General features: G+C 51.6%; 1 protein-coding gene across 1 annotated transcript in view; it reads right to left on the bottom strand.

Moving 5' to 3' along the window:
- Nucleotides 1-19,457, bottom strand: part of LOC144732036 (rho GTPase-activating protein 22-like) — a 36,403-nt gene extending 16,946 nt beyond the window's left edge. Inside the window, exons 1-3 of the mRNA XM_078613233.1 lie at nt 19,111-19,457; nt 1,936-2,023; nt 761-877 (exon numbers count right to left, since the gene is read on the bottom strand). Of these exons, the coding sequence (XP_078469359.1) occupies nt 761-877; nt 1,936-2,023; nt 19,111-19,452 (547 nt within the window). The 5' untranslated portion in view covers nt 19,453-19,457. The remainder of the gene's footprint in view (nt 1-760; nt 878-1,935; nt 2,024-19,110) is intronic.
- Nucleotides 19,458-21,539: the final 2,082 nt, after the last annotated feature.

Raw genomic sequence — 21,539 nt, 5'->3', positions numbered from 1 at the left:
CAGTACACAGGTTAGCAGAGGGAGATCTCAGGGGAAGCCCCGGAAGGGGTCGATCTGGAAGCCCGAGAGCCTGCTAGTAGGTTCGAGAAAGAGGGCGTGGCGGGGGCGGAGCGAGGCCACGCCACGAGAATAAAAGGGCGACCGGGACAGGAGCTCGGGGCTGTTTGCTGCAAGTGGATCCCCTCGCTGTGTCGCGGTTCGTCACCTTTGTCGCCGCCGCCGTCTCGACCACCTGAGACGCCGCTAGCTTGACGGCCTGCCGACTGTTCCAGCGAGGTCGTGACGTCAAAGAGACGGATGTGTGGACTAGCGTGTAGGCACGCGGGGTACTTGTGGTTCCCCGACGTGTAGAATAAAAGAAGGTGCCTTAAGAATCCTGAGTCACTAGACATGCATGTGTGTTGAATTTCTTTCGCACCATACGTAGCTAACCGTGCTAATCGGAGGTGCGGGGGAAGGACAACACACTAAACACATGAAGCAGTTCGAAAGAAATAATTTTCAGTTTAGATGTAAAAGTACATAGCTCCAGTGGCTTCCTAATATCAGAAGGAAGAGTGCTCCAGACGGCCTTAGGAGCGCATCTGAAAGCGTGCGATGTGGTGACCATCTTTGTTTGATGGCCAGCCAAAAGCCAGCTGCTGCGAGGATGACCGGAGATGAAAAATCTGATGTGGGCTTACGGGGACTGCACTACGTTAGCTACGGTGATGTCGCGAGTGACGGAGGGGTGAGGCACGGGTTGGGGGGCGACGCTCACCGCCGCCGAGCGGAGCCCAGATGACACGCCGCAGTGCCCGCGCCCACTCCTCCATGTCGCTCTGCGAGCTCGCCATGAGCACGGTGCTCTCCGCACTGCCGCCGGCACGTTCCCCGCCTGCACCACACGGTGCACACACACGGCGCACACACGGCACACACACGCGGCGCACACACACGGCGCACACACACGCGGCACACACACGTGGTACACACACGCGGTATACACACGCGGCACACATGATGCAAACCAACACAGTACCATCACACACCCCCACCCCCCCAGAGTGCAATGGACGCCGATCACTTACTTATTAGTTTAACACGTTGGCTTTCGCGACCAAAATTATTCGTAATTTAAGATTTTTTTGTGGTGAGATCGCGTAAATAAAAATGCGTAGTCAAACCCGCCACCACCGCCACACACAGCCAAATAGTAAGGTTTGTCACCAAACAAAACGTGTCGATTAGTTACTAGTTCAGCGCAACGATGCGTTGGAGAGTAAACCCACAGTATTTACAATTTGAGTACTTTGACGTTTCGCTGGCGATTACAACCAGCTTCCTCAGGCGATTTGCCGGAAACAGGAAGACTTCTTCTCAAATTATAGGTGTTTCTGTATATTTACAGCAGCCATACGCATCACCTATTGCAGTCTACCAGAGACCTGGAATATGAAGGGTGAGAAATTCAACTCTGGCTACACAGATCGGTGTGTAGACAAACACCCTTCGCATAGCTATAACAGACTGTTGCGGCTATTGCTGTAAGCGAGCACCTATGAAGGACGGCACTGCACATGAGAGCATGGGTGGGCAGCATCACGCCCGGCCTCCTTTGTCTCCCGAGTGGTAATGTTTCCACACTGCACCAGGCACATTTGAGGCTGAGACGACCTAGGGGAGTTCAGATAGTCATCGCCGGTGTTGGCCGTGAGCGTGAATCGGACTCGGATCGCCGGGTTCGTAGCGCAGCGCGCTAACTGCTACACTACCGCTCCCCACAACGGACTGTTGGGGCAAGTGCTGCTAGCGAGCACCTATGAAGGCGGGAACGGCACACGAGGTGGTGGGTGGCCAGCAGCACGTCTCCCCCACAGACACACGGCACCGCACAGCGACAGACGCACGGGCAAGTGCGTGCCCTAGCCGTGCACCCGCACCTGGGCGCCTCACCTGACAAGATCTCGAGCAGGTATTTGTTCGGGTCATCCGGGGTGGGGGGTCGCTCCAGCACGCGGCTCCCCGGCAGGAACAGGGAGCCCTGCCGCGGGAGGGGGGACGTGGGTGGTGGGCGAGAGAAGGGAGAGACACAGTGGCGGAGGACCGGAGCTGGGAGCAGGTGCAGCTGTCTTGGGGCCCCGCGGCGGCGAGACGTTAACTGCCTCGCCCGGCATGTAAGGAGGTCGTGGGTTCGATATAGACCCTGACGCCTGTAAATGTGGAGTTCGCGTGTCTCTCTCCCCGTGGCCACGTGGTTTTTCTCCGGGTCCTCCGGTTTTTCCCTCCCTCCACATTTAGAATCAACGTGCATTTAGATTATTTGGCTGCTGTACATTTCCAGGTGATAAGACACTTCGTTGAGCTATCATTTGTGGCTAGGTGGCTTCTGAAGAAGAGCTATACAGCTCAGTGGGCCTTACCTGGTATAATAAAAATGTGTTTCGTTTATAGTTTAGTGCACCGTCCCCGCTTGGCCATGCATCGCCGCTGCCCTTACTGCCGCCGTGCCTGGGAAAGAGTCCCGGGACTCCCCGAGCGAACGTCATTGGGGGGGGGGGCGAGGGGGAACCCCCGGCACGGCGAGGACTCCAGCGGTCCAGGGAGATGGCCCAGCAGCTCCCGCCCTGCTCAGGGCAACTCGGAGGCAGGGAAATAAACGCTGGCAAGATGGCAAACGGCCACATCCAAATGAATTAAGATACATTCGATAGATTTGATTTATTTCAGCAGGAAGGGCCCAATTAGCTGTTATGATCTATTACATGGTCGTTCTGCGATTGTACAGATGTTGTACAGATGATAATGAATTCATTAGTCGGCCTATTTATTTATATCTTTAAAGCCTCACGGAGTCCCAAGGCTAATCTTCAGGAGTGTTCCACAGTCGAGCCCTGTAATTAATGTAGCGTCTTTAAAATGTCTCCTCTCTGTTGATATTATTCCCTCTATCTGCCTTTCATTTCCCTCGATTTCCTACTTCCTCTCTTCCCCCTTGCTCACAGCCAGGGGCACCTATAGCTGTGCATGTTTATCCTGGCCGCTTTGATGTCGCGTACATTCGCCGTTGTCTGCTCTCCCCTGCGTTTGTCTTGTAGTGTATAATAACAACAACAACAAAACAGCCAGCACTTACAATATCAATACCGAAAGCGGTGGTATTATTGTGTGACAATTTGCGGGATCAGAATGACTTGGAATTGCCGTGTCAAAGGGCATTCGCCCAGTGTCATCTACATCAGCAGCAATTGTCGATTCACCGCTGGACGAGTGCCTCTGCACATACTGTTGGCCAACTCTTAGGGTCTCAGTGCTGCCCGCCAACACGAACCGAGCTGAGTTTGTATTTGATTTGTTCCACAGATCATCCCATTTCATCCAGTTTCCCCGGGGATATTTTGCAAGGGAGATCCGTGGTGCGTGAGTACGAGCAGCCACGACAACAATAACAACAAACATCAATATTGAAGAGAACGCGTTACAAGGTCCTCAGGGAGTATTGCACAACTAACACACGAGGCGTTTGTCTGTCGTAAAACGAAAACACGACGCGAATCGGGGGGAAAAACCTGAAAAGTATAGTATGATTAGCACGGTTGGCTACGTACGGTGAGCAAGGAGTTCAACGCGCATACGTACATGACAGCGTAGGTGCTGGAAAAAAAAAGGTTAGGTCGAGGTGCAAGTAAGCTCTACATTGAATATCTCCCTCGCCACGGCATTTCCCTACTTTGCCTGCCATTCGGTCACCAGTCTCTTGATCAGTAACGGACGCACACAAGAAGCTGCGTTATTGGCTTCATTTGGCAATAGCCTGCTGAATAAAAGTGACGCGTGATTGAAGAAACTTCTCATTTATAATGAATGCCAAGATTCAGCTTGTGGGTTTTTTTGTCTTGCAATTCTTTTTCAACCGTGAAAAAAACGACATCCATTATGAAAATAAAAAATTCTGTAATTGTTAAGTATTAGTCCAGATATTGGTCTTGAGAACATGCACACTGCGACGAGCGCGTCTTATCTCCACGTGGCTAACGGGTACGTGGCGATATAATTAATCGTCTGTGTTTAAAACGCTCATTTCATAGCTTTGTTTCCTTAAACAATATTTCATTATGGATTGTACTATTTTCTCTTTTGTCTTTTTTTTTTACAAAATGTACGTGTTGAGAATTGCAGCTCTTTAGCGTAGCATTTAATGTAATCAATGTGCATGTTAACTTGACTTCAGAGGATGAAATCACATCGTGAGAGCAATGTCATTCATTAGGGAGCGTGGTAAGCCGGCCAAGGTGGCTTAGCGCTCGAACAAGCAACCGGGAGGCTGCTTGCTGGATACGAGGTTGATTCGGACCCATCATCCCTCCGTGGTCTATAAAATGAGTGCCACTTTGTTGGGAAAAGTCAACAGTGGTTGCCCTATGAATAGACTCGCCCCCCCCCCCCCCACCATATAAATGTGGAATGTATATCAAGTGCTAACCTTGAGCAAGGACATCACTTTGACCTTTTTAACAATACTATACAAATAAAAAATGAACTTTTTTATTTTACCAGGTAGGACCCACTGAGAAATACAGCTCTTTTTCAGAAGCGACCTGGCCACAAATGACAGCTTCCACAAAGTGGCTTATCATGTGGAAATGTATAGCAGTCAAATATTCTAAACGCATGCTTCTAAATGTGGAGGAAAAAACCGGAGGGCCCGGAGAAAGTCCACGCGACCACGGGGAGAGAGACATGCAATGGAATTCACAACCTCCTGTACACCAGGCGAGGTAGTTAACATCTCGCCACCATGCAGATTGCTAGAATATTGTTCTCATCAGAAATATTGGATTTATTTCCATAACGTGAATTATAGAACGTTTTACAGTTACAATCCACAGCAAAAGAAATAATCAGACAATGTCTTCAAATATTTTACTGTTCGCAGAACAAAAAAAAGTTTTTCTTATACAACCCATCCAGGCGCCACAGCCTTCTGGTAGTGCACAAACTCATCAGCATTGTTTCACGACAAGGAAACTGGACCGGTTTCGTCACGCGGTGTCTCACCAGCAGTCAGTCTTGCTCGATCAATTCTGGGTGAACTGCCAATCTTACGGGCAAGGACCATCCTCTCTTTACGCTATGGGGGTCCCAGCTCTGAGCAAAAAAAAAACTGATCCGTGTTTACACTCCAGCGAAATCCCTGAGATGTTGGGATCGCCTTCTTCTAAATATCCTTGCAGCGGATTTAGCTGAGCCATCAAACTAAGACGGTCACCGCATCACGCGCTTTCAGATGCGCTTCAATGGTTGTCTGGAGCGCTTTCCCTTCCGATATTCGGAAGCCACTGGAGCCATGCACTTTTAAATTGAGATTGAAAATGCATTCGTCCAGAACTGCTTTAATGTTTAGTTTGTTGTCCTTCCCCCGCATCTCCGATGAGTATGGTTGGCTATGCACGGTGCGAAAGAAATTCAACATACAGACATACTCCGAGGTCAAGGCTTATTTCCTTGGGTGATCGGGATTGTTTGCGTCGCTAGTGCAGCTCGCGGACGATGGAACAACGCTTTGCCTTTGCTCACAAGACAATCAAAGTCTTTAGAGATATTTGAGTCTATCTTGAGAACTCCCCTCTTTAAACTGGCCTCTACCCCCCCCCCCCCCCCCCCAGGTTCTGTTTATTGTCTCCTTTCCATACACGGTGGCGCATTGGGACCTTCGGATTGAATGCGCCTTGCAAATGTCAATAATTATTATTATAACAACAAAAACATCCCATCAACATAATAAAGCCAATCCACAGCAGCCTGTTGTAGCAAAATTCCCATTGGCGGGGTGGGTGCCACCTCTGCGGTCCATCCAGTCGGGAACTGCGAACTGCCCGAACTCGCCCAGCGCTGGGAAGGAAACCTCATGGGACCGACGAGACGCCTCCTGCTGCTGCTGCTGCTGCTGCCTTCACGCTGATAACCTCGATGAGCAACTTTCGGAGCCTCGGAACCCGGAGTAACAATTACCCGAGGAGTCTGTCGAGGAGATGAAGAGTCGTAAATTTGAGTTTAAATGTCGGCTCGTGAATTCACTGACACGCACCCAGACATTGACACGCAGGGGACAGTCGATACACGCGCGCACACTCGCACAGACCACCCCTCTGTGGGACGAGCAGTGATGTGAGCGAGTAGCAGCGCCTGTGGGGGGGGGGGGGGGGCGAGTGACCAGCACCACGCCCGGCCGCCTTTGTCTCACAAGCCTCAAATGAGCACCGCGCCAGGTACTCACTTGAGGCTGAGTTGACGAGCTATGCTCGCGTCCTCACCCGCCCACACGGAGCAAGACTCCACCATGCAGCTTGCCGCCTCGCCAACATCGAGAGCCGCCATTCGCCACTAGGTGGCAGTGATATCACCACGGTGCTTGTGCCAGGCTAGGTGTACCGTAAGGCAGTGAGGAGTCGTCGTGTAGCAGTTCGCGCACTGTGCTACGAACCCGGCGACCCGAGTTTGATTCCCGCTTACGGCCAACATCAGTGATGATCATCTGGACCAATCTCGGGCCTCCTCTAGGTTGACTGGGCCTCAAATGAGTTCTTGGTACGGTGTGTAGAAACATCGCCACTCGGGAGACAAAGGCGGCCGGGCATGGCGCTGCCCATCCACTCCCCTTGAGTGCCGTGCCAGCCTTCATAGATGCTCGCTAACAGCACTTGCCCCAACGGGCTTGAGAGGTTATACGGAAGATCTTTGCCTTTGCAACTTAAGTTCATGTCACATGCGAAGGTTCGCTGCTGGCAGGATTGTCACGGAATCAACCTCGGTGCCTACAATGGTCGCCTGACATCACTAGCTGATGCACCGCCTAAGCTCCCCCACTCTGCCACCTTACTGCGTTCTCGCCGCCCGGCGCTCCGCTCATTGTTGTGAGCGCCGCTCCACGACCCTCCGCTGTTGTTGGAGGGTGACTCCTCCACCCGCCCAGTAGCCACGATGTGCACCTATCCTGGCACTGCCCAGCAGCGTCCTTCACGAGTCTCCTCCGCAGAGGCCGACCTTGACACGGCTGGTACCGGGCATCGTCGTCCAGTGCAGTCGCCGCGCGCTCACTCGCGACGCGCACGACAGAGGCAGTGCTCGGACGGAGAGCCATGGGACCTGATATGGCAGCAGCAGGAGTTGGCTTGGCATCCGCATGGCAGCAGCATGTCATCGACAGTCCTTGCAATGAGCAGATCAGGCTGGTGAAAATGAGATGATGATTTGACGGTACGGCTTTTCACAACACACCGTCACGAGTCACGATTATGTTTGTCGCCTCAACATCATCGTCAGCCTCATTATTTGTAATTCAAACTCTAAGCTCGATGTCAAGCAAGTGATAGCCCACGGATGGTACCTCTTTTGCGAGGTAAACCTTGGGACCGCTGTGTTGGGCCACGACGATTGCTGGGCCAGACTTCGCCACCCCGATCGATGCCGGTTGGTTACAGAACACGTGCAAGTTAGAGACATCGTGTTCACTGTTAAGAAAGGTACATTTTATGAGGAAGGACCATTGCCCGAAACGTCGCCGATTTTACGTATATATTTTTTAAGGCAGTGCTGTTGACGAGTGTGTGGAGTGAATTTGTTGTTAATTGTGCTTGTGCACCACTGCCAACTCAGCAGCATCACGATCTAACTATTTTTATTTTACTACGTAAGGCTCACTGAGCTATGTAGCTATTTTTCAGAAGCGATCTGGCCAAAAATAATAGCTCAACGAAGTGGCGTATCGTGTGCAAATGTATAGCAATAACATACTCCCAACGTGTGATGTTCATTCTAAATGTGGAGGGAAAACCCGGAGGACCCGAAGAAAAATCCAAACGACCACAGGGAGAACCTGCAAACTCCAAATATAAAGTAAGGCGTCAGGATCGGGATCGAACCCACCACCAGCCGTGTCAAGGTCGGCCTCTGCGGAGGAGACTCGTGAAGGACGCTGCTGGGCAGTGCCAGGATAGGTGCACATCGTGGCTACTGGGCGGGTGGAGGAGTCACCCTCCGACAACAGCGGAGGGTCGTGGAGCGGCGCTCACAACAGCCAATAGAATAAGTGGCAGCCGCTGGTGGAGACTAATCATGGAGTGGCAGACCAATGAGGGAACGTCCCTGAGAGGAGATCTACCACAGAGACGAGGCGACAGTCAGATCGCGTGATCACGTGTGTGGGTGTGTGGGCGTGAGACGCACAGTTGCATCGCAGGGCCTCGAGAGATGGCGTCATCTTGGGAAAGCTTTCAATTCAGCAGTGGATTGATCATGGCCGACGATGATCGTGCGTACGTTTGAGCCAATTTTTTGGTCATTTATCCATGACGCAAACTACACAGTGACCAAATGTTGTGACTGTTACTACCATAATGGATACACTGAATAAGTGCCTCTCACCAGGATTTCCTATTTGAAATGCCGGTGGCACGCAAGACAACACATTTACACATCGTCTGCACGGATCCCATCGTGCCTGGCAGCTCACCCCCTTAAAATAAGCCACCAACACACTGTGAATTTCAATGTGCAAAGGGCCTTGCCAATTATAATGTAACATTTATTTGTTTATTTCAAAGATACATTTTGCACCGCGGTGGCACCCGCAGTCCGATTCGCTCATCAGACGGGCATTTGGCACGCAAATACTCGCGCTGCGATTGATTTATCCCACCGTCTGTCTGTCTGGGTTATCCTGTCTGCCCATGGACGTCTTTTATCTGTCGCTCTCTGTTCCTCATCGCGCGCGCTTGTCCTGTCTGACGCCTTACCCATCTACCCACACATCTTCCCCAGGCCGCCACCATCTCTCGCGCTCTCGCGGTGTAATAATAACCCACCCGGCTCCGTGGACTCCACCTGCATCAGCGGCGTCGACTGCCGCTCACTGACAGGTCCCAGCAGTCCACGTGCTCCTCTTCCTGTCTCTTCCACGTAATTCCAATCGTGCCCCCTTTCCACGCTTCTTTGACTCGGTTATGTAAATGGATTAATGATTTTGGCATTACATTAAAGTCAACGTTTTTAATTTGCGCCAAGTTATACAGCTGCTTTGGGAATCACGTTTTTTTTGTTCTGCTCCAAGAGTCGTTATCAATTCACGCACAAACGCAGTTGTGTAGGTAACACGAAGGTGGTTTTCCTTATTTTAACATCACAATGTAATTTCAATTCACAGATGGGAATTACTCATTGTGAATTATTTAGACAGCTGCAGCAGTTCCAGAGTTATTACAACCGAAGCTGTTATTGTGTTCTGACGCACGTTTCATCGCTTTGCCCTTTAAAACGTTCTTGTATTATAAGTGGACGGGCGGCTCAGGAGTCAGAGCGTTGAGCCAGCGCTGCCAAGTCCCTGGGTTCGAATCCGGGTTTCAGCTGCCCGTGATAAGACTGCCACATCCCAAATACAGCCTCGGAACGTGCTCCCAATCTTGGGATTAATTTGAAAAATCTGAAAATCAGACCTAGATGTGAAATATCGGATGATCTGAAAAAAAATTCGGAATCAATCCAAAAAGAACACTGGAAGTGACTGACGTGACATCACTTTTCCCACCACGATTCGTGTCGCCTGCCACCCGCTGTGGGTGGCATCGCCATTGTTGGCACACAACTTCATGTTTTACTCGAGCACAGAAGGCAAACGTATGTTGGAAAAATCCACCCCACCCCCCAAAAAAAAGAACCGATCCGAAATTATCCTTATATATCTGAAACCCATCCCCAAACACACACACGCAAAAAACCATGCTTGAAATATAACTGCGCTGTGGGGCTTGGGGGAGCGTGGGGGTGGTTGGGGGGCGGTGTGAGGGTGGTGGAGGGTGGGGATTCGACTCGATGGTGGCGGGCCGCCAAAGGCAACAACGTTTTCGTCAAAGCCGCCGCCGCCGCGGCCGCATGGAACGCCGGTTCAGAGAGAGAGAACAACAACAACCAACAACAATTCAGAGAGATAGAGAGAACAACAACCAACAACAATTCAGAGAGATAGAGAGAACAACAACCAACAACGGTTCAGAGAGAGAGAGAGAACAACAACCAACAACGGTTCAGAGAGAGAGAGAGAACAACAACCAACAACGGTTCAGAGAGAGAGAGAGAACAACAACCAACAACGGTTCAGAGAGATAGAGAACAACAACCAACAACGGTTCAGAGAGAGAGAGAGAACAACAACCAACAACGGTTCAGAGAGATAGAGAACAACAACCAACAACGGGTGCGAGGCTGCGAATCGAAGCGTCGGCAAACTCTCGTGTCCCCCACCGCCACGCGTCGCAGCGAGGAGCAAATGCAGCCAGAAGCACTGCGCGATTATTTATTTATTTACCCCCCTCCTGGTGGGGTTTTATTTTGCTTCTTCGTCTTCTCCCCCTTCCTCGCAATTGTTGATGACGAGCAGCGAACAACAAGAACCACCGCCCCCCCCACCCCCCGGGAGCTGGTGGAGTACACGAGCAGAGGAACGCCACGGCAGAGGTTTCGTGGGATAAAGAGGACGGGGGGGGGGGTGAACGAGGCCGTGTGGGGGGGAGGCAGGGATTGTCTCTTGGTAGAAAAAAAATGCTGCCTACTTTTAGTACAATTTCTATTCTGTCGTCTTACGTGAAAATTACAGACCGCTGTTGTTGATGACGGCATGCCGAGTGGAAATTAAAGCCTCATGGTCGGTTGAGTGGTTGATGGTCACAGTGGCCAAGGTGGTTTGAGGCTTTGGCGCTGGCTGGAGGTGCATGGCTCTGGTGGCTGCATTGTTGAGGGTGATGAGGGTTGGTTGCGTGTCGGAGGAAGGCTTTGGGCGAGGTGACGGAGTCATTGACGGGGTCTTGGTTTGCACGGTTGTTGTTCCTGGGCGTCGATTGGGCAAGGATCGATTTGCTCGGGAGGATTCGAGCATTGAGATTTCGGGTCTAAAAGGCCACAACCCTGCCGATGTGAGTCGGAAAGTCGAACGCCGGTCCAGGGTTTTGCCGACTTGAACAAGTGCCGTTGAAAAACATTGATTCCAAGAAGGCCGACGATGGGCGTAATTGTTATTATGGGTAGTAATATAGAGCCTTCCAAATGTACGTATTTATTGTTTTACCAACCCACGCACCACCACAACATCACGCCATCGTTTTGTATTCCAGTGCGGTTGCAATGACTCGTTGCTTCGGTGGCTATACATCGGTGAATACAAAATATCTTCCTCTCGTTTTCTCTTTCAAGGATATCAAATGCCGCCGCATATTTAACGGTGGGGGAGGGGGGGTAAAGGAATCACCTCCAGCTGATGCGTTCCATGAAATACAACGGATCGAGGCTGCAATGGATTGACAATCCACCGCATATGTCACGTAACCCACGTGCTTCTCACCCCCCCCCCCCCCCCCGGGATATTTATTTAGTCACCCACCGGACTCTCACTGACCGTGACCCCAACACTAATGACGATGCTCACATTATGCACGAGCCGCAACATCGCCCGCCGAGATTGTCCGGAGATGGGCACAACCGCGCTCGTTACTCCCGAGTCTCCTGTCCTCCAGAGCCAAGTTGAGACCGTCTCTCGTAGGGGCTCAAAGACTTCACCCCCCCTCCTCTGCTCGCCCTTTTGTCCCCTGGGTCGTGTGAGTTGTTGCTCTGACCAGCGGGGGGGGGGGGATTCCCCCGCCCCCCCCCCCGGGAGCATTTTAATTGTCCTCGCCCCGTCGCCGCCCGCCCCGCGCAGCACCATCACGCTGGGGGAGGCGCGCGCGGCGACAGCGGCGAGCCCGCGGCCGCCGCGTGCCCGTCGCGTCACGTGGCCGGTGCCGTTCGTCGCGGTTGAACGGTTTAAACAAAGCCTCGGGCGGGTTCCACGCCGCTCCGTTGCGCTCGCGCGCGCGCGTGTCTGTGTGTGTCTGTGCGTGTGTGTCCGTGTGTGTCTGTGGTGTAGTGTAAGGGGTTAGCGCGCTGCGCTATGAACCTGGTGACTCGGGTTTGATTCCCGCTCACGGCCAACACCCAGTGACGATTATCTGAACCGATCCTGGGCCTCCCCTAGGTCGACTCAGCCTCAAATGAGTACCTGGTGCGGTGTGTAAACATCGCCACTGGGGAGACAAAGGCGGTCGGGCGTGGTGCGGCCACCCACCCCCTCGTGTACCGTTCCGGCCTTCATAGGTGCTCGCTAACAGCACTTGCCCCTACAGTCTGTTAAGGCTATACGGGGGATCTTTATCTTTGTCCGCACGTGGGGAGCGGTGTTGTAGCGGTTAGTGCGCTGTGCTACGAACCTGGCGACCCGGGTTCGATTCCCGCTCACGGCCAACACCACCAGTGACGATTATCTAAACCGGTCCCGGGCCTCCCCTAAGTCGACTCAGCCTTAAACGAGTACCCGGTGCGACATCGCCACTGGGAGACAAAGGCGGCCGGGCGTGGTGTTGGCCACCCAATCCCCTCGTGTGCCGCGCTGGCCTTCATAGTTGCTCGCTAACAGCAAGTTTTGGATTAAAAAATTTCAGATTTAGGATTTTTAGATATATTTTTTGATTTCCAGAGCATTTTCTGAATTGTCTTATTTTTGGATCGTTCAGGCGATGTCGCCGTTTTGCGTTTAGCCGCGCTGACGAAAGTGACCTCATCCAACCCCACCCGAAGCCACTTTTGTGGCAAGAGAAGCGAGAAAGTGGGCCAATATAAATAACATCACTTCAATTATTACGGTAATTTGAAATTGCTTATCTTAGGTACCAATTTATTTCGGATTTTTAAAAATAATTAACCGTGGTCATCAGGAGCACACATTCCCAATGTGTGCACCCCAAGTTGGCGAAGCAGTGACTTGGTAGAACATTCGCCACTATCCTCACAGGCCGAGGGCTCGCTCTCCGATGCGTTGTCCGGTTTATGCGGCACGATTGCCCGACGTTTCGCCACGCGTTTCTGGGAGCTTCCTCGGGAGCTGAGTGCAGCAGCAGCTCACCCTCCCTCTCTCTGGGTTGCATCTCGTTTGTCGGCCGTTGATGGCAGGGCTGGATTACGGTCCTTGTAGGCCCTCGGCAATTCTATTTTGTAGGCCTTCAGTGATAACTTAAAAAAAACTGTATCTGATCAATCAAAGTACAACAACGCTCGTCTTCCCTTGCACTACTCTCTCTGTTGAGAATGAGATGGTGCGAAAAACACCATTTGAAGATGCTATCGCTAATTTTGCAATGAAAAAAAATCTCGAAAAGTTCAGCTCCGGTGTTAATTTCCCTCACCTTATGAAAAAAAGCTATTAACATTGAAATGACTGCCTATTAGTAGATACACTGTGCCCATCCTTGCTCTATGTTCCCGCGCGCCTCCGTCGCTCTCCCGCCCACCGCTGGCTCTTCGCGGTGGAGCTCCGCGACGATGGACGCCGCGGTTTGGAGGAGCTCTGCGAGGCGGGAGTGTGCGGAACGGCTCCCCCTCCCCGGCAGCGGTGAGCTGTCGCGTGCCCCGTCGGTCCGCTGCTCCGCCGACGGCGCCTCGCTTCCCTTCTCCGGGGTCGCCATCCCCGGGGCTGTTTGAGGGATGAGGTCTTCGTCGTCCGACATCGTCCTGGTACGTGGTCGGCTTCGTGTAAACATAACCTAAGACGGCTAGCTTACTAAAATAATGTTTGTCCACTTCCGACACCAGTTGAAGTGGGTTCAACTGAGTCATAGACGTACTCTTTGGAGACAACACATTTATTAATACCAACACACGGGGTAACTGCCCCTTTACCAGATAACAACATGTGGTGGTGACCACCAGGCTAATTACACTAATTACACGGTAAATAGCTACAACGGACCGGACCACAGCTCGGGTCCAGGCCCACGTGTTGGTGACTCTGTAGGACGTAGAACGTAGATTCTTCAGGATGAACAACAGCAGCCGGTCCCTCTGGGGGACCCGGCTTATATCCTCTGTGGCGTGGCTGGCTCCGCCCTTGGCCACGACCACCTTCTGGAATCCTCGAGCAGGATCTCGACCCTGACACGTGACCACCCCTAGCCCCCACCTGGGGGCCCTGTGTAGACTTTATCGGTCACGCGTCCTTCGGGGTCAACCAGAGTGCCACGGCCCATTCCCGTGCCGCACTCTCACACCCTATCCTGTAGGGGTCGGCGCTGCACGCAGAGCGTGGTGCCACTCAGCGCTGCCAGCCAGCACTCACCGAGCCCCTCTAGGGCCGGAACTGCGCCCACACCCTCGTGGTGCCCGCGATGTCGCTACACCATGTGCCTCTTTAGGGCCGGCATAACACAGTGACATCCGCGATGTCACTACATATGTATTCGAGAATATATCTTAGTAACATTTTTTGTTACCATTAAAAAAAACGTGGCCAAATTGTGTTGTACTCTCTTTAGTTTGCGTAGGTCCTAGGGACAGTGCCTACTCTACCTCTTGGAAAATAGGGCCCTGGCTGCTGGTGTCTTATGTAAGCCAGCCCCGGCTTCGTCTGGATGTGGTTTTTTGCTTGATCAAAGAAACGATTCCATGTGATCGTCTTGACATGGCGTAGAGCAAAACGTCGGAGTTTTTTGTTATTTTTTGTTGTTATTTTCTTTGAACCTATCCACGTGACTTTACCGAAAGACCCAAGAATACAACATGTAGCAGCGCAACCGTGAAATCCTACGCAATAGAGTTCAAGTTCATGGTTGCATACTTGCTGGAACCTGTTCCTGGCATGCACCCGCGGGTGTGGTGAAGCCCAAACCATCAAACGCATCACTGACGAGCGTGCCATCAGCGTGCCATCAGTGCGCCATCACCCTGCTGCGGTATCGCTGCGGTCCGTGCGGGGCCTACTCCCACCTTGGATTGGTTGAAGGACCTGAACGTTCAACGATGACATTATCGATACAAACTGTTGCTTTCCCCCCACCCCCACCATGCCATACAAAAGAAGAAGACTGCCCTGGCCTAACCAAATAGCTCTTTGGTACCGGGACAGTTTGTATTTAACCACATCAAATATAGGAATCTCCGGTGCCTCAGCCCCGCGTCATCGGTAGTGCAGTGACTAGCGCACTGCGCTACGAACCCAACGACCCGAGTTCGACTCCCTGGCGTGGCTGACGTCAGTGGCGTATATCTGAACCGGTCCTGAGCCTCAACCAGGTCAACACTGCCTGGTGTCGTGTGTGAACATCGGCCCCCGGAGAGACAAAGGCCGCCGGGCACGGTGCTGGCCACCAACCCCCTTGTGTGCTGTGCGGGCCTAAATAGGTGCTCGCTAATAGCACTTGCCCCAGCAGTCTGTTCGAGGCTACACAAGGGGGGATCTTCATCTCTGTGCGCCAGTGGAGCTTTATTTCTTCAATCAAGTCGAACATCGTCGGGTTATTCCAACAGGGGATTAACAGAACGCTTGTAATTAAGACAATTAGGCTGAAGTGTCGGGGATGTGCAGTGGGGAGCAATGACCCAGAGGCTCATCCTCCAAGCCAATCCTTAAGAGTGGTTGAATTGAAAGAGGTTATTTATAGCTGGGAGAGGGGGACATCTCTTTAGCAAAGGGGGATCTGGATGATCCACGGGGGGGGTGGGCATGATGCACTGTGACAAGGACATGAGAGGAGAAGAGAGAGGGGCTGAACAATGGCTGCAAAGATACAATGGAAATAAGCAGGCCCCAACAATTCATGTGCTCCACAATAAACCCACAAAATACACGGCTAAATTACAAAAGGTGTAAAAATCAATGGGATAGGTCTGAAGCACAGAACCCTAGTACACAAAAGATACCGGTACTATTTTATGAATACTTTCGTTGATACGTTACAGGTAATGGTATTTGCAATGTACACATATAAGGCCGTTAATTAACTTCTGCCAAGAATCCACCACATATTGTCATTATCTTTCAAAGAATATACACATTTAAAATTCTAGCAATTTTATGTATCCATAATGTGGGTTTTTTGGGTTAGATCGCGTAAATATAAATGTGTCGTTAAACCTGTCACCACCAATTAGTAGGGTTTGTCATGTAAACTGAATATGCCAATTCGTGACTAGTACAGCACACCGGTTTGTTGGAGAGCAAATCCATAACGAGGTGTATATATTTATGCGATCTAACCCAAAAAAACTATATTATGGATGATATTGGTGGCGAAAGCCTACGTGTTAAATCTATTTTATGTAGTTTGTGATATACTTTTATACGTAAAAAAATTGTAATTACATGCATAACTGACGCCTGTGTCGGATAAAAATACTCCCTGATTAAAAACTGTACATGGCTTCCAGTGTAATTGCTTAAATATTTCTTTTTTTGTGCCAGATAAAGATTTTTTGAGTCAAACAACACAGGACCTGTGCACGGCGTGCGTGCCTGTGGGGCGACGATAGCATGAGACGGCCCATGTTTATTAATTCATTTACTTCCTCGTAAGTCTCCAAAAGCCGGTATTGTCAGGATAAATATTTGAACCGGGACAACTCCTTTCAAATGAAAGTCACATGTTTCCTAACATTCTGTCTGAGATCGTCAAAGAACATATCATCAACACCACCACCGAGATCATCAGCACCGTCATTGGCATTTTACTCAAAGGGCAATCTGACTCAAAATTCAATTATGAATTCGTGAAGCAATGTGGTGCACTTTTCTTAAATACCTCCCACCCCCGTCGACCGAGCAGCTTAAAAGGGGACACCGCAGTTAGTGCATTGTCAGGTCACGTGTGTTGGGGTAAAGAGTGGGTACTCTCTTCCGACATGTTTGGTCAGCATGGAAGAGTAGGCAAAATACCCTCGAGAGCTCCCTCTAATGGGGAGGCCCTTCCACCAATAGCGGTGTGAGCAACAATTGCAGGGCTGCACCTTTACTTTTCTACCTTTACCCTGCGTGGCAGCAAACGTTGATTTCCCCACGATACATTAACCCAGAGCTTCGTCATCGTGTCCGCATTAAAGACCCGGGTCTTACTCCTTGAAAATAAGCAGAGGGAGCATTAACCCCAGGGTCCTTGGCTGAAGTTCCACTACAGATCAATGACATATCGCTGCCCTTGCCAAAGGTCCCCCCAACCCCTGACTCGGCCACACCCCCCATCCAACCCCGAGTGATTAATTAGGAGACAAAAAATAAGTCCCTTGTTGCTCAGCCTCTCTTGTACCTTGCCACCTCGGGCTGCTCACCAATCATGAATCAGCCGCTGGGCACGGGGAACACTGCACGCGTTTGAAAGGTGCGATAGAAATGTGTGACACGGTGATGCTGTTGGCGATGATGATGATGATGGTGGCGGCGATGGTGATGGTGGAGGTTTGCCAGAGACGGTGAGTCATTGCAAAGGCTCACATCGGTGCGCCGCCGGTGTATCCCGGCACATGAGCGTCATCCAAATGCAAAAAATTGTGAAATGGCGATTTAAAAAAAATATATATCGCCAGACCGCACTTACTCGGGTAGAGTGAACAGGGCGTTCCTTATCCTCGAGAGGAACTGAGTCACTGGGTGAGTCGTCTGATTGGGACCAAAAATGCCGCACGGCTCGAGCGTTAATGAACCTTCGGAAGAAGAAAAAAATCGTCTGAAATATTAGCGGAATATTTTCTATCGAAATTTTTTTTAGTTACTTAAAAAAACGTGCCTTTTTTCCCCCATTCGACCTGTCCCACCGGCACTACTGAGTGAAGTTCTTATTGCGTTAATAGAATAATGGAAGCTACCACGGGCACCCAGAATGCTCTGGTCTGGTAGGAAACAGCCCTGGAATGAGAAAACTGTGGGTATTCTCGCAGAGTTTGGTTCTACGAGACTGCCCCACGCTCCTTAATTGTTACATAAAAAAAGGATACGTGTTTTTATCTAAGTCTGATAAGGGCTCAAGCACGTCACTCGTGTACGTGAATGCAATAAAATCACCGCCATTGGAAACTGTGAGTTCCTATCCTCCAGTTCGCACGGTTGGTTACGTGCGGTGTGAAAGAGGTTCAATATTCATACATATACAATCCAATCTGGATAAATCCAGGATAAAAAAGGTAGGCAGAGCATACTGTGTGTTTCAAGCCAGCGTAGGTGTTCCTGTAAAGCGTTCGTGCTTTGCAAGAGTAGAGAGGCAAAGGCAGCTTCCACACGGCGTTACGCAGTTGATGAAAAGATAATGCCACTCGACTCATTCAGTGAGACCTCCACTACCACACAGGAGCTAATCATCAGCACGCTACCCAGGTACGAGAGATCCTCAAACCTCTGCACAAGCACGGCATTACACTCATGGAGAGCCGAGGGAGTGGTGCGTTCGATGACACACAGTACCCAGGCAGGTGTTTGTTTCGCTGGGACTGATAAGGGGAGGGGACCACCAGGGAGGGCATCCTTCCATTCTCTGTGGGACCCATTCTGTAGACAGTTGCAACAATGTCCTGCGAACAGTCTGCAGTGTGCCACCCTCCCCTCCTGTTGAAATCCCCTACGCGTGTGTGCAGGACTGCTGACGCTAACCCGACTTGAAAGCATATTGGGGCTCCCCTCAACGCTTCTTTCTAGTCGATAATCCTTTCCAGGACTTTTCCCAGCACACGGAGGAAGACAATGCTCCGGTAGTTGTACCAATCAGTGCGGTCACACACATGCACACAAAGACATAGCCTGAACACACTGTTGGGGCAAGTCCTGTTAGTGATCACCTATGAAGGACGGCACAGTACACGAGGAGTTGGATGGCCAACACAGCGCCCGGCCACCTTTACACACCACACCAGATACTCATTCGAGGATGAGTCGACCTAGGGGAGGCCCAGGATCGGTTAAGATAATCATCACTGGTGTTGGCCGTGAGCGGGAATCGAACTCGGGTCGTCGGGTTCGAAGCGCAGCACGCTAACCGCACATGCACACACACAACGACAACAACAACCAATCGCCACTAAGTGGAGGCGATTTCACCACGGCACTTGTGCCAGGTTATGTGCACTTTAAGGCCACATAAAGTGTTGAACGCCCGCTGGTAGGTCACCGGACAGACCCAGGTGCCATGGGTTCACTGACTGAGATGACCAGCTGATGCACCACCTGTGCCCCCTACCATGCACACACATGCGCGCGCGAATTGAAATTGAACACCGCGGCGTGCAGCGCGAGTTCCCTACCAGGATCTTGTTCTCGTCCTCGTCCTTGTAGTAGCACAGCTGCTCCCCGCGCAGCACGAACCAGCGCGCGTGCCACGAGCGCACGAAGCCGCCCTGCTTCTTGAGCCAGCCACTCTTGAGGACCCCGCGGCGCGACGACCCCGACGCCGACCCCGGATGCCCGCCGGCCTCTCCCCTGCGACCGCCGGCATGGGCCTGCGACACGGCCGCGGCCGAGAGAGCGGCGCCCACCCCGGCGGCGTCGGCGAAGCCCGGCAGGGAGGCGGCGGCGGCCGACGCGGCTCGAGATGCCATGGCCTGGCCCGAAGCGCCACGGCTCGCCAGGGCAGCGCCGTCTGCCATCACGAGACTGAAGGAACGGCCTGGGGTTGGTGGCGTGGTGGGCGCGGGAGGGTGACGGGACGGGGGAGAGATCACCGGCAAGATGAGCTGGAGGCAGAGGTGACTGGCGCAGGCTGTGCCGAGCGAAAAGAACAATCATTTTGCGAAACTCCTGAGGTCGCTCCACAGCTTCCTATGGGAAAAAGTGGAAAATGTTCATAACCAGGCCAATGGCACAAGGCCCACACTCAACAGTACGCCGCACAGCACATGAGAGTACAAAGTAATAAAAGGTGGTAAAGCGCAGCCCTGCAACGGCTTGCTCGCGCCACTGCTGGCAGAAGGGGCTTCCACTTGAGGGAGCTCCAGAGAGCCCCTCTGGAGGGCATTTGACTCTTCCACGCTGGCCAGCCGTCTTGGCAGAGGTGGGATTTCCCAGCCTCTATCTCACCGTGCGCGATCTGCCAACTGACGTTGCTGTGGTGCGCACATTCATCTTTGCTGCTGAGTGGTGGAGAGAGGCGGGGAGGATTTAGGGAGCTCGCACCGTCGCTTCAACTGACGTGCCAGGAGGTCGAATGGAACAGGCGACCTGCGTTGCAAGTCCGGAGTGCCGACCGTTACACCGCCGTGGCAACTCCAGGAGGGAGGATCAGTGGCGACATTCAGTCGGGGGGGCTGTCCGGGTTGGCGACCCAGAAAATATTTGTGCTCCCTGAACACCACATCAGGATACCTCTCGCTATGGCTCTGGCTATATAGGAAATTATACGTGAGAATTGAAGCCCTGGGGAGGAAATAAACAGACAAGGCGGTGATGTGAGCATCCCGATAGGTTTCAACAGAATGCCATTAATCATTCCAGATTGTCCAACATATATATATGAATTTATAATGATTCACACTCCTCTGTCAGTCCATTGGTGGATGAAGGACTCTGCATTCCGTCTAAGTCATGGGGTGTTTCTGTTTGATCGTATTTTGCCGTGCTGGTAACTGTGGTCAGTTCCATATCTGCCCACGGCTAACATCAGTTGGCGATTGATATACCTCAGCGGATTGTCACCCCCTTCTTTGTAACCCCCGGATTTCGACCAGCGTGGTGAAGTACGGTCAAACAAGAACCCTCATGACCGACACAGCGTGGGGAGAGGGCCTTCGTCCAGCAGTGCAACGATAATGGGATGAAATGTACGATTGAATATTCATTTTACCAAAAACAAATAAACAACAGGTCGTAAAGTATATGCCATTTGCTCTGCATACGTTGCACATATGTACGGTGATTTCAAAGTCATGCCGAAAGCAAAATTACTCAAAGTGTTGCTTTAAAGGTAATTTGTGAAAAGTGTCAGTTAACCAAACATTTAGTTTAAAAATAGACCACACGGTGCCCCAGCCGCCGAGCATGAGTCACAACCTGTTTTGTAAGTCACAGACGTCATTACTGTACTTTAATTAAATGGAATGACGTTGTAACTTTGGTAATATTTACACCTGTGCCCTGGGTAATTATGAACCCTTAAAGCGCCTCCTCGTCTTCGTGGGTAGGGGTGAGAAAGCGCCATGTCCTGTGGCTTCCAGCTTGGCCACGTCCCAGCTTGACAGGTCTTCTACCGCCACGTGCCTGTCTGGGGATTTGGTAATTTCTCTCAATCGCTGAATTGTGATTGGATGTTGATTTGTTGCACCTCGTGGGTTGCAATCGAATGCAAAATTCGTATTTGTGTTTTATAACATTGTAACTAGCGATTTGTTGTACCCGTGGCCAAACCACGGGAATGAAGGAGAGAGTGAAGGAGAGAAAGAATGGGGAAACAGGAGGGAAAAGGAACGGAAACTCGAGCAAAGAGGAGGAGGCTACGGACGGGCCTCGACGCTTCGGCACGGAGGAGGAGCGGCGGCTATTCTCGCAGGGGGCGACGGGGAGGGCTCAGCGACTCGGGGGGGCTGCACAGAAGGCACGTGATACACGGGAGGCTTTAACTCATTGAGATATCGAGGTATATCGATACGAGGGGGGGGATTTAGAGTCGGGTGGCCACACAGTCGTCACGTTTATTTACGGGAGGCTTTAGCTGATTTCGAAATCGAGATGGTAGCACCGT

This window comes from Lampetra planeri, chromosome 41 (assembly GCF_965212315.1).
Source record: "Lampetra planeri chromosome 41, kcLamPlan1.2.h2, whole genome shotgun sequence".
Taxonomy (NCBI): Eukaryota; Metazoa; Chordata; class Hyperoartia; order Petromyzontiformes; family Petromyzontidae; genus Lampetra; species Lampetra planeri.
This window is presented reverse-complemented; position numbering and strand designations above follow the sequence as displayed.